The sequence below is a fragment of the Bufo bufo genome, chromosome 4, assembly GCF_905171765.1.
Source record: "Bufo bufo chromosome 4, aBufBuf1.1, whole genome shotgun sequence".
Lineage (NCBI taxonomy): Eukaryota > Metazoa > Chordata > Amphibia > Anura > Bufonidae > Bufo > Bufo bufo.
Genome location: NC_053392.1, coordinates 195,829,319 through 195,843,516, shown reverse-complemented (window position 1 = coordinate 195,843,516; position 14,198 = coordinate 195,829,319). Strand labels below are relative to the sequence as shown.

The window sequence follows — 14,198 nt, the reverse complement described above, 5'->3', positions numbered from 1 at the left end:
ATACCGGGATTTCCGTTTTTTCGATACTGGGCTGCGCTTCTGCGCAGTCTAGTATCTCTGAACATGAGCGCGCTGCTATCGGCGCGCTCATGTTCTCTCTCAGCAGCACGGGGAGAAGGAAGCAGTCCTCCCTCCCCCTGTGCTGCTGCCGCTGCCACCAATGAGAAGAGAGGGGCGGCAATGAGAAGAGAGGGGGTGGAGGAGGGGCGGCAATGAGAAGAGAGGGGCGGAGGAGGGGCGGGCGCACTGCGCCACCAATGATAGGATTACTATCGGAGCGATGGGAGGAGACATCAGCTTCACTAGTGGGCGTTCCTTTTCCCTGCGCTGCGATTGGACAGCGCTACAGCCAGGGAGAAGGAACGCCCACTAGTGAAGCTGATGTCTCCTCCCATCGCTCCGATAGTAATCAGCAGCATGTGGAGCAGGAGAGGAGACAGTAATGGGGCACTGCGGGCGAACGGAGCGGCGCCCAGGACTAAATGGTGAGTGCTGAGACATCGCTGGGCGCCGCTCTGTGTGGCCTAATAGTGAAAGTCTGGACTCATATACAGTAGTCAGTCTTTAACACATACAGGAGGCGGGTGCCGGCAGCAGAATCGCATTGCCGGCACCCTGCCCCTGACAGGGAGCTGCGATCAGCGGCAGTTAACTGCCGCTGATCTGCTAGTACCCGCCTCCTGTATAAAGGGGTAAAATCATTGGTGGTGCAGTGTGCCCCCCCCCCTCAATCCCCCCATCCCATTAAAATCATTGGTGGCACAGTGCGCCGGCCCCTCTCAACCCTCCAGTATTAAAATCATTGGTGGCAGTGGCCACAGGGACCTCTCCACCCCCCCTCATTGGTGGTGCAGTGGCAGCTTCTGATCGGAGCCCCAGCTGTGTAAGCCTGGGGCTCCGATCGGTTACCATGGCAGCCAGGACGCTACAGAAGCCCTGGTTGCCATGGTAACATCCCTGATGCTGTGTGCACAAAGCACAGAGCAGCAGGGACAGTGTGGAGTCCTATTCACCCTGATAGAGATCTATCAGGGTGAATAGGAAAAGGGATGAAAGATCCCAGGTTCTAGCCCCTAAGGGGGGAAATAGTTATTAAATAAAAAGTGAAAAAAAAAAAAAACACTAAAATATGAAGTATAAATCACCCCCCTTTTCCCAATTTCACATATAAAATATACAAATAAACATATTACATCGCCACGTCAGAAAAGTCCAAACTATTAAAATATAAAAAAAAAATCTAGGTGGTGAATGCCGGAACAGAAAAAATAAAATAAAAACTGCGCGATTCGCCATTTTTAAAAATGAGGAATGCACGTGGCTTTTTTTGTTTATTTTTTTCGCGTGGTATCGAGTATCGCAATACTTTTTCATGGTATCGAAACCGAATCAAAAATTTGGTATCGCAACAACTCTACTTCCAACTATATATCCCTCAGATCTCTCACTTGGGACCCTCATTCTATGGCAAATCCTTTTCATGGATTATAGGTGGTCCCCGCTGTAACAGCTAATTGCAAGGGGTCTCTGAAGCCAGAGCTGTGACGGCATAAAAAGGATCTGCGTAAAAAGTTAGGTCATGACGAGCTCTTTCTTGTGCTGGAATGCAGCAGGGCATTATGCTCTCCATATAACCCTTTCCTGCCTCGCACCCCACAGACTGTTGGGCATTAATGTGAGATTTCGTACATTGACGGCACAGGGATGGCTCAGGAAATGAGCTCACACCCTCTCCCCGTGGTTGTGACCTGTACATACAGCAGACAATATCCTGCCATATTGAAGGCAGATGATCCCGGCACTCGCTTTCTTCAATATGCTTCTATTACAACATCGGCGATTACATAGGATGCGTTTCAGCCCTTGTCGGCTATATCCTGCAATATGCGGGTTTGGAGAGACGCTGGACGTTTAGCCACTAAAGGTATGTTCACTCAGCATTTCATGTGCGTTTCGGCACAGAACGCGTGTTCATTCCTTGTGGACATATTCCCACAAACCGTGTCCAATTGATTTCAGCTGTAGTCCATCTGATGTATATATGGTGCTGATTTGAAATCTGCATTGTGTTAAAGAAAAAGTATTCCCGGTCAGTGGGAGGCAGAAATACGTGGCAGCATAGGTGTGAAAATACAAGCAAACATGCAAAATTGAAAAACACATAGAAAGTACTGTACACTAGTAAATGTGTTTATTTCTGATGCTCATTTTTCTTGAAATTTTCAGCCTGTAAAAAGGATGTGATCCTACCCTTAAATTTCTCATAGCTCCTAGATAGGACAAACCCAGACACTCGGCATATACAAAAATATAATAGAAAAATAATATCCAAAAATATATCTTTGTTGAAATCGATAAAACAAACAAATAGTTGCATAAATTAGTAAAGACCGACACAACCACATGGAGAGAGCACACAACACGTCGGGACATCCGGTTATAGCATTGCAAGTAGTGGAGAAGGTGGGATGGGGAAACGAGTATAAATAAATACAAAACCATGTGGCTCCCCCCACCTAGATAAAAAACCATGATTCACCCGGCTAGTGGCACCTCCAAGAGACCCCCGACACGTGTTTCGCGTCAGCTCCCTTAGTCAATGGCTAATGAAAGAGGGAAGGGATGGCTCCCTCTATCACTCTATTGGCACCCACGCAACACAATTATGGGGTGCCAATGGGTTGTCATGGCAGCTGGGGCCTAATGCAAGCCCCATGTCTGCCATGTGTATACACCTATTAGGCCCTTTCAGATGCAGAGCCTAGTAGGATGCGTTTCGTCGTTACACAGACATACCGGTAAGTATTTTAGTGCACTATATAAGCAATCGAGCGATCGCATGGTCTAGTCCTCTAGTGGGAATAAAAATAGTAGAAATAAAATATGTAAATATATTTTTTTTTAAAAACTAACAAACGAGTCTGTTTCCTATTAACCCTATAGTGACCACCCAGAGTCTTTTGATGGCTGTGGTGCAGTGACCTTTTTGGCTTAATGGCTCCGGTAGTGCCCCTGCACTAAGAACCAGATGTTGCTAACAGCCTCTGGTCTTGGCGCAGGGTGGAAGAAAGCTCTGATCCTGGATGTTAACCTTTTGATTGTAATGGTCCATACTGCGGCTTGATCAAAGACTCCCCATTTGGTTGCTGAAATACAGAGGGGAAAGGGGACTTTGTGGTGGAAAATTGAGTTTTTTTATTTATTTTCATCTATTCCTTGAATTTTATTTTTCTAAATCTTTCATTAGACCCCTGGCTACCAATCACAACCCATCAGCTCCTGTTAGATACGTCTTGGGTTGGAGACAGAGGAAAGCAGCCGCATGTCACAGCTGACACCTAATGCGTATGACATGGCGAGCCCATGACTTCACCCCAACGTTAATGTTTGGCGGGTTGCGGCTGCACTACCCAACTCTGACTTACATGTACGGCAGATCTCAGAGTGGTTAAAAGAGGTTGTCTCTTGTTAGATATTGGTGGCATATGGCTAGGATGTGTCCTCCATGTCAGATAGGTGCTGGTGCCAGGCTCCTGCATCATTTTGGTAAAGCTCGGACTGCCCTTTTACAGGACATAGAAGAAATGCTTTCTTGCGCCCTCTGCCATGTTTGCTGGATCATCTACATTTCATATTTTATTCTTTGTATTTCATCTCAGGCAGAAAAAGAGAATCCAGGCCTCACACAAGATATAATTACAAAAATCCTTGAAAAGAAGAGTGTGGAAGTAAACTTTACCGAATCCCTTCTGCGTATGGCAGCTGATGATGTGGAAGGTGAGTTCTAAGTCGGCTACGTGCACCTCTACTGCATTTAGGGAAAAAATGGCTGCGACATGTAAAGGGGTTACTATAGCTGCCTTCAGACAGCAGCGTTATGGGCATATTTGAGCACCAGTATTGCATCAGAAAATCTCAGCCCCACCACAGGTATAATGATCCAGACTTACAGCACCCGAGATGCCTATGATGCTGCTAGTTTGGGTCATTGGACCCACGGTCGGGCCGCGATTTGTTTCTGAAAGCTAAAATGTGGTCACGTTACAGCCGTCTGACTAAGGGCTTAGTCAGATGACGTATGTGTTTTCCGCAATTAATCTTTTTTTTTGTGGGGCCACAGAACAGAAGTACACCGTGTGCTGTCCGCATCTTTTGCGGCCCTGTTGAAATGAATGGCTCCACATCCAACCGTTGCAGTTGCCATACAGCCTTTTTCTTCAGCAGACGGAAGTGACCTAAACAGCAAAAAAACATTGTTACTGGAGAGCGAAAGCGGTTACGTGGGGATTCAGAGGGGGAAGCAACACGTTTAAGGCTACTTTCACACTAGTGTTTTTGCTGTATCCGGAAGGGTTCAGCAAAAAACGCTTCCGTTAATGATAATACAACCATCTGCATCCGTTATGAACGGATCCGGTTGTATTATCTGTAACATAGCCAAGATGGATCCTTCATGAACTCCATTGAAAGCAATGGGGGACGGATCCATTTTCTATTGTCAGATTGTGTCAGGGAAAACTTATCCATCCCCATTGACTTGCATTGTGGGTCATGACAGATCCGTTTTGCTCCGCATCCCAGGACGGAAAGCCACCCGCAGCATGCATTTTGGAGCATTCTGTTCAGTTACGTTTTGTCCTCATTGACAATGAATGGGGACAAAACTGAAGCGTTTTTTTCCGGTATTGAGACCCGATGACAGAGCTCAATACTGGATTATAGAAGTGCTAGTGTGAAAGTAGCCTAAGTCAATGCTCTCTTTCTCTATTGTGCTTAGAATACATGATTGAAAGGCCTGAACCGGAGTTCCAGGAACTGAATGAAAAAGCACGGGCACTTAAACAGATCCTTGGCAAAATACCTGATGAAATCAATGACCGAGTGAGGTTCCTGCAGACAATCAAGTGAGTGTTATGTCAGCCTATCACTATTGTGCGCCTAATCGTTCTCATGAAATATGCTCATTACAGTTCTCAGAATCGTTCAGACGCATATTTGTTTTTTCTGTCTTGCTAAGACTAAATTCGCACTGCATTGAGCAGGACCATATTCTTGGTTTATGTAAGTCTTCTGTACACATTGTATCGAAGAGCGTTTATGAATTCAGTGGAGGCTGAGGGATCTCGACATGCCCAAATTGCACTCTCTTCAATTACGTTTGGACAGTTGAGGAGAGGTGCCATTTCAGAGACACCTGGATGTCATAGAAGGGTATCCCAGAGGATACAACCACGTGGTCCGGTTTCTGCATGTGGTTTTGGAAGCCAAAACCAGGAGTGAATTCAAAAAGTCCTTTCTCTCCTTTTATGATCCACTCCTGACTTTGGCTTCCAAAACCGCATTCAGAAACCTGACACGTGGACCCAAAGATCTAGTGTGCAGAGCTGCTAATTGCCAGAAGCCTCTGCTCTGGTGGAGCTGATCCATCCATGTATTACATGGACAGCCATTCATTTCCGTGGCTGTCATTGACTATCAAATTTTTTTAGTGTGTGATTTGTGCAAACTTGCAGCTTTTCAAACACCGGTTGGCTTAAAGAGTTCAAAAAGCCAAATGCAGTGCGCCCCTTAGATCCTTTGCCCGACCGGTGGATGCAGTAATGGGCTGAAGTGGACAGGTTCCACCACTCATCGCATCACTGGCTTTGCGCGATATTGTACTTTTCTTATTGACCTCCTGGGTTACGCCTGTACAGCATTTTATTGCTATTGAGGTGAAAGTCTGTCTGTCGGCTCTCTCGTATGGGTAGGGAATGATTGGAGAGGTGGCCTCTTGGCGCTCTCTATTTATTTCTGTGGTAGGTAGGTGCAGGTCCCACAGGGGAGACCGGCATCTATCGGACATTTATGGCATATCCTTGTGAGTATTGTCTGTGTGAGTGGTAAACAGTTTCTCACTGAAATTCTCTGGAGGATTTTTCTCTTAGGCTACTTTCACACTTGCGGCAGGATGGATCCGACAGGCTGTTCACCCTGTCGGATCCGTCCTTCCGCTATTTCCCCGGACCGCCACTTCGTCCCCATTGACTATAATGGGGACGGGGCGGAACTCATTCGCGGTGAGAGGCCGCCGGACTAAAGTCGGACATGCAGGACTTTTAGTCCGGCGGCCTTTCGCCGTGCTGCGCCGGAGCTCTGCCCCCCTCCCCATTATAGTCAATGGGGACGGAGCGGCGGCACGGCAAAATAGCGGAAGGACTGATCCGACAGGGTGAACAGCCTGTCGAATCCGTCCTGCAGCAAGTGTGAAAGCAGCCTTATCTTGGTAGACTAAGAAATTCCTTGCCGATTATTACTAAAGGCTAGATTCACACTAGTTTCCCGCTAGGCTTGTATTCTATATGCAGCCTCCATTGTTTTCAATGGTAAAACCTTCTCTATAAAGACAGTTGGATTATATACGGTAAAACACCAGAACATGACAACAACCTATTTTCAGAGAGAATAAGGCTTCAGGAAACAATCGCTTGACTTAATATTCAGAGACGGCATTGGTGCGCGTTTGTGTCTGTTTTCTGACATTAGAGACCTTGTGTTCTTTATTAATCCGTTATTACGTTTTAATCACAGGGACATTGCAAGTGCGATAAAGGAACTTCTTGACACAGTCAACAATGTCTTCAAAAAGTATCAATACCAGAACCGCAGGGTAAGTTTATTGATCACCGTTGTTGGTTCACATTTGTTTTTCTCGGGTACATCTTCACCGTGTCACCACACAAAATGTCCCTGTGTTAATAACAGAGGGACCGAACTGGCCACAAATACTTGCCAGATAACAGCAAGTAATAAACCAGTTCTGTTTTCCCTTTCCTAAGCTCCATGCACATTCAGCCTGAATGATGTGAGGACTGATTAGTAACATTGGGCTGCTGACAACCACCTTAAAGGGGTTGTCCGACCATAAGAACTTATCCCCTATCCACAGGATAGAGCATAGTTATCTGAACAATGGGACCAGTGTGAAAGGAGCAGCAATCATGCTTGCATAAGACTACCCTTTTAACCTCTTCCTGCTCTGCTCTTTATGTGCACAGTGCCAGGAGGAGGTCTTTGATTCAAACCACCATGTATGACCTGCGCTGCCATCCGTAGCATGTGGAGGCTGCAACATAAGGCCTACAATTTGCTGCAACGGCCTAGATTGGAGCTAGCTAAAATCCTGGCCACATAACCCCTATAATGACAGTCAATAATGCCTGTGGCATCTGAGGGGTTAAATAGAGGCTCCCTTTGTCACCCCATTGACAACCCAACACACCACCTGTTATATCTGAAGCAGTGCAAATTGAGTACTATGGCAGTGGAGGTCTAATGGCCCCCAGGTCTGACTGTATGGAAGCGTAATCGGCTGTCGGTAAGCGTTTTCACTGCATTCAGAATGAAGTTATCACCTTATTTATCCTGGTTGGTGTGTTTTTGTTTGTTTTTTTTCTCCCAAAAACAATAAAGTGATCAAAAACTCTTAGATGGTACCAAATGAAAACTAAAGCTTGTTCTGCTAAAAACAAGTTTGCACTCTGCTCCATTGACAAAAAAGTAAATAAGTATTCACAATTATTAGCTTCCGCAAAATCGAGTTCGGGACTTTTCCAAAAAGTTGCAGTTGATAAATCTGGCTTAAATATGCTTGTCAGGCAAACCACATCCACTTTCCCGCCTACTTCTCAAAACTGGTGTAAAAATGCAAAATGTCACAAAGTCCTATTCTGCGACTTTATGAAACCATAATTCTGGATTGCAGGGCTGTTTTCAGTGCAGATTTTTTTTATTTTTTTTCTGAGACTTCTCATACATTGTGCTGGTACTGGTAGTTTCTGCACATAATCCACAGTGGCCGTGCCATATAACTATACACTTAGGCTACTTTCACACTAGTGGTTTCTTTTCCGGCGCTGAGTTCCGTCCTAGGGGCTCTATACTGGAAAAGAACTGATCAGTTTTATCCCCATGCATTCTGAATGGAGAGTAATCCGTTCAGGATGTCTTCAGTTCAGTTATTTTGACTGATCAGGCAAAAGATAAAACTGCAGCATGCTGTGGTTTTATCTCCGGCGAAAAAAACTGAAGACTTGTCTGAATGCCGGATCTAGCATTTTTCCCCATAGGAATGTATTAGTGCCGGAATGCCGGATCCGTCCTTGTGAAAAAAGATACAAGACGGATCCGTCTGTCCGCATGACAAGTGGAGAGACGCATCCGGATGCGTCTCTCAAATTCTTTCAGTCACATCCAGATCGGCGAATCCGGCAGGCAGTTCCGACGACTGAACTGCCCGCCGGGTCACACTGCTGCAAGTGTGAAAGTAGCCTTAGTAGTAGCCTTAGTAGACTGCTCCTAATTAAGAGATTTCTGTATTTTATTTGCATTACTAACTTGTGTGTGTTTTTTGCAGGCGCTTGAGCACCAAAAGAAAGAATTTGTAAAATACTCTAAAAGTTTTAGTGATACTCTCAAAACCTATTTTAAAGATGGAAAGTAAGTACTATTCTGTGTAGGTCAATGTGAGCTGTAGGCAGATTGGCCCCCTAGTGGTAGAACTTCAATGTGTAATAACCCAGGCCAGAAAAGTGAAAAAGGGTTTATTAGGCTGCAACACCACTGTATTCAGGCTGAGCCCCCCCCCCCCCATGGCACACCAATCCACAGCCCATCGTAACAGCAGTCGCCACACAGCACTGCCCCATGTGACTGGATCTCAGAAACCCACCTCTCAATGTGGTCTCAGAAGCTAACTGAAAAATATATATATGTAGTTACATACAGTGAAAATGGCATATCGCTATCTGGCCTTTCATACGTACCGGGGGGGGACATGCATATCTATGCATGTTCAATATGTCGTAGATATAATATTTCAGTTGTAATTGGTTCAGTCTGAAAAGGTTGTGCACTGCTGGTATATGGGATAGTGCAGTCTGCAGTGCTATTCCATACAGAGACATATACTGCATGGTATAACATTTTAACATGGCAGTGTATGGGCAACTTCTACCTCTGTATGGCTGTTCATTGGCATGTGCTGTGAACTCCACCTGAGATATATATCAGTGTGAATTTTCTGTTTGGTGACTAGCAGCGTACCTAATGCCACACGTCTGGTCATCACGTAGACAGGGCAGTGATCTTTCTGGCTGCTGGGAAGGATAATATGTCCGGGTTCCTCATGTCATAGCCAAACTTGGAGAGCAGTGACCTGTCCAAAACATGGCTTGGTGACTTGCCTCCCGCATCTAGAACTATTCTCTAACTTTCTTTTTTCCTCTCTTGTAGGGCATTAAATGTATTTATAAGTGCCAACCGCCTAATTCATCAAACCAACTTGATACTCCAGACCTTTAAAACTGTGGCCTGAAACGTGTAAATGAACGAGAGCTGTAATTTTACGTGGTGGACAGAGCTACTTTTATTCTGTAAATTAAGTTTTGACTGTATAAATTATCAGTTCCGCCAGAGGGACAGAAATGCAGGATGTTTAATGGGATTATTGCCATCTTACACCATATTTTTGTAAGATTTATTGTAGCTTATCATAATCTCACAATGAAGATTTTGCATCACTTTTTGCTATTATCATTCTTTTCAGAATTATAAGCCAAAAGAATTTACGCCTTAATGTGTCATTATATAACATTCCTTATAAGACTTGTAAATATTGGTGTTCTGTTTCTGACATTTGAACTTGAAACCGAAGAGCTGCAAGATTATGTATTTAACAATATTTGGTGGCAAATATTCAATAAATAGTTTACAACTGTTACTCTCCGATCCTCTCTTTTTTGTATGTGTGGAATAAAAGTGATTGACTCTTGGGACTGGCACAATCGCCATGAGTTTTGTTCACTTTCGAACACTTAGGAATAATGCTCATTACATATACATTTGTCTTCACATACAGGTGAAACTCGAAAAATTAGAATATTGTGCAAAGTTCATTTTATTTCAGTAATGCAACTTAAAAGGTGAAACTAACATATGAGACTCATTACATGCAAAGCGAGATATTTCAAGCCTTTATTTGTTATAATTTGGATGATTATGGCTTACAGTTTATGCAACCCCAAAGTCACAATCTCAGGTCCCCTTTGCTCAGGGGGTATGGACTAATTAGCTGACTAGAGTGGGACACTGAGTCTAGAATATTCAACCTTTTCACAATATTGCATTAATGCAATTCCTTTTCAGTTGCATTACTGAAATAAATGAACTTTTGCACAATATTCAAATTTTTCGAGTTTCACCTGTAATGTTTAGCATGTGAGAAATTTGTATACTCAAAGTAAATTCTATTTGGTTTTTAGGCAGTGGTTAAAATTAAAGCAAAAAAACTTGGCTTGTGTACAGTTGTCAGTTGCTGCTTGGCATTGAAAGGAATTAAAGGGTATATATGGGAATTTAGATTGATGACCTGTCCTCTGGACAGGTCATCAATAGACTAAAGTGAAGTGAGCTTCAGATGCTTAATCCGAAGTCGCTTCGTTCAAACATTCAGAATAATACTGTAAGGAGGTTCATCCCCGTACAGTATTGGGCTCCAATGAGCCGAAGTTAGTTATTCACAAAGTGGCGCGTGACTTCGTTGAGTAACTTTGGTAATTGATTTTTTAATTGGAAAACCACTTTAAAACTTGAAACCGAATCGATTCCAACTAGTATCTCGGAACCGAAGCAGAGTTCGGTATCCAGTTTTAACTTTACAAAATAAATTACCAAAGTTATTCAACGAAGTCACCCACAACTTTGTGAATAACTAACCGGCTCATCTGAGCCCATACATTCTAATACTGTACAGAGACAAATCTCCGTACAGTATTATTCCGAAGTTTTGAACAAAGCGACTTCGGATTAAGCATCTGAAGCTCCCTTCGCTCAACTATTGTCGCCAATATCAGATCAGTGGGGGTCCAACACCCAGAGCCATTGCTGTTCAGCAGTTAGAAGAGGGTAGCGCTCCATGAGTGCTGCAGCCTCTTTCTAGGCCTTGTGATGTCACCGTACATCGGTCACATGGCCTAGTTGCAGCTAAGCCCCATTTAAGTTGAGCTGCTATACCAAGCACAGCTTCTATACAATGTACTGTGCTTGGAAAGCTGCCGGCTGTATTCACCAGAGCTCAGGTGAGCATGGCTGCTCCCTGAAACAGCTGATCGGCTGGCTGCCGGGACTCAGACCCCCGCCGATATGATAATGATGACCTATCATGTACAATTAAAGGGCTGGAGCCAAGTATTGAAATTATCCATAATCCACAGATGGGAATAATGAACTGATCGCTGGTGTCTGGCCGATGGGACACTCTGATCCCAAGAACATTGTCCCGTATCCATATCCCGATCCCTGCCACTCAATTTATTCTCTATAGTACTACAATAGAGCACTGTACTTGCCATCTCTTTACTAGTCCCAGGCAGTTGAATGGAGCATCAGTGCACATGCGTGACCACCATTCAGTTCACTCTGCAGATGACTCCACTTATTCTTGTGGGTGGTGGTGGTCCCAACTGTCAGACACCCACCAATCAAATACTTATTCCCAATCTCGTGGATAGAGAAGTTCTGATGGCAGGGGACAAGAGTGGTTCACATATAGGGTTTTGCTGCTGTTTTTATGAACTTGTGTGTTTTTTTTTTTTTGTTTTTTTTGGGGGGGGGGGGGGTTGCGATAAAAACAAACACCAGCTCCAGACATTAGCTGTATGTGTATAGGAAATAAATGGAGGGGACACAAGTGTTGTGTTCTTGTTTTTGTTAATTAGATGGCATTTTTTGTCTTTCTAACTCCTCTTCAAAAATGGAGGATGCTGGAGCACTTGTCGTCTTTTCATGCATTTTCACATCATTTTCTCTATAGGGGGAAAAAAACACTAGTGTTAAGGAACAGTGGAGGAGATTTATCAAACTGGTGTAAAGTAGCTTAGTTTCCCAATAGCCACCAATCAGATTCAACCTTTCATTTTTCACAGCTCCTTTAGAAAATGAATGGTGGAATCTCATTGGTCTCTATAGGCAACTAAGCCAGTTCTACTTTACACCAGTTTGATAAATCTCCCCCAGTGTTTGCAAAAAAATGCCTGAAAAAACGCTGCAAAATAAAGCATGGCTTTTTTCTTTTTTTTTTTTTTTAAATGGCAGCCAAAATGTGTGCGTGTGTGTGGTTGTCCCATTACAACAACTTATCCCCTATCCAGAACTCTTGTTTCCCCATTCGAATGGAGCAGCATTTTGTGTAGACAGTTTTATTCAGCTCTGTCTGACCAGCAGAGTAGCCGTCTCCAGGAGCGGCGGTGTGCATGCATGTCTGGACATCTATTTAAACAGGGGAATACAAGGTCTCATGATCACAGAAGCCCCAACCATCAGACACTTATCATTGACTTCAACGGGGCCGCAAAAGATGGACAGCGCACCGCTTGCTGCCCCCATCCGTATGTCCGTTCTGTGGCATCTGCAAAAGTATAGAACACGTCCTATTCTTGTCCGCATTACAGACAAGGATAGGACTGTTTCTGCAAAATGCGGACCGCAAAAATGGTTACGGCAGTGTGCATGATCCCTTATGTGGAGCCCTTTAGGGTCCATTCACACGTCTGTGAATGTGTCCGCACCCGTTCTGCAATTCTGTGGAAACGGTGCGGACCCATTCATTCTCTATGGGGACGGAATCGATGCGGAGAGCACACTATGCTCTCTGAATCCGCATTTCCGGAGCGCGGCTCTGAAAAAAATAGAACATGTCCTATTCTTGTCCGCAATTGCGGACAAGAATAGGCAGTTCTATGGGGTGTCGGCCAGGTGTATTGCAGATCTGCAATGCACTACGGCTGTGTGAATGGACCCTTATGGTTCCTATGAGCAGTGCTCCCCTCTATCTGCCTTTTGCTAGGATGGTTTCTAGCACATATTTTCTCATTCACTAGTGGTTTGAATGAGGCTTGCCTTCACCTTGCTCCAACATAAACTGATGCAGACAAATGTCACAGTTATACCCAGGGCAAAATAATGCGAGTGTCATTAGTATTTCTCCAATGCAGGTTAGAAATGAAAAGGCGTGATCTGAATGATTATGTGCAAAGCATTCCTTAGTTTTTATACAGTATACGAAGCCCATATTCTACAATCTCACCAGTGAAGTGGCATAACTAGAATCTTTATCCCACCCATCAGGAACTTGTGATTTCACTAATAACGTGTAGGAAAATTTGAATGACAAAGTTGTCCCAACCATATTAACAGATGGTGACGGGTCATCGCTGTCAGTTAGGATGGGCATCGGTAATGTGTAATTAAAATACACATTTCTGTTCATTAATTGCAGTTATCTTAAAATACTAAGGTATAGTAGGGGTTCTTTACATGGCCAGATAATCTACCTGGAATGATTTGTGATATAGCCAGTCAGTCGGCACTCGTATTCTTCCATTTAGTTGGTGCAGTCATTGCCAATATGTTCATCACATCCTTTCTACTCCCATATGACCAGAAACAACCTATGTATAGTAAAATACCTTTAATTTGACTTTAATCAAACTGTATAGTTGGTTAATTAAATACTGTTTAAGGGTACGGTCACAGTCAGATTTTCTGGTGCGGTTTTGGAAGCCAAAATCAGGAGTGGATCATAAATGGAGACAGATTCTCTTTTTTATGATCCACTTCTGGTTTTGGCTTCTGAAACTGCATCAGGAAACTAAAGATATAAGGATAGAACTGGGTGATTAATCAAATGAATTCAATTAATTTGCCTTTTTAGTACTTTTTTTAATTGGCATATAGAATTTATTTTCTTCAAGAGCGCTGTATCGGCCAAGCCTGTATATTCTGTTTAGTCTCTGCCGCCCACACCATTAATCCTAGCGTGGGCTGCAGGGACTGAAGAGACCCTGCACAGGCTGTGCTGATACAGCCCTCTGAATCAAGGTGGGAGCCTGGCACTGACTGTAGCCAGGCTCCCACTGTAACGTTTGGCATCAGAGTTAACTCACTACATATAACTCACTAGCTGGCGCTGTCAATAGCGATTGTGGCATTTAGGCGGTTGCACAGAGCCTCCCTGCCACCATTAACCCCCTCTAAACACAATCATGCGGTGCCGAAGTGTTGCCCTCAGGACTGCCACGACTGTATGTCTATTAGACTGTGCCACAGACGCAGCTTAATTTACTGTGATAGGCTATAATGCAGTGGTATACAAGGTATAC

General features: G+C 44.0%; 1 protein-coding gene across 1 annotated transcript in view; it reads left to right on the top strand.

Moving 5' to 3' along the window:
• PDCD10 (programmed cell death 10) overlaps window positions 1-9,760 on the top strand; it is a 28,703-nt gene extending 18,943 nt beyond the window's left edge. The window contains exons 4-8 of the mRNA XM_040428186.1: window positions 3,660-3,777; window positions 4,778-4,904; window positions 6,571-6,649; window positions 8,396-8,478; window positions 9,274-9,760. Of these exons, the coding sequence (XP_040284120.1) occupies window positions 3,660-3,777; window positions 4,778-4,904; window positions 6,571-6,649; window positions 8,396-8,478; window positions 9,274-9,355 (489 nt within the window). The 3' untranslated portion in view covers window positions 9,356-9,760. The remainder of the gene's footprint in view (window positions 1-3,659; window positions 3,778-4,777; window positions 4,905-6,570; window positions 6,650-8,395; window positions 8,479-9,273) is intronic.
• The last annotated feature ends 4,438 nt before the right edge of the window (window positions 9,761-14,198 follow it).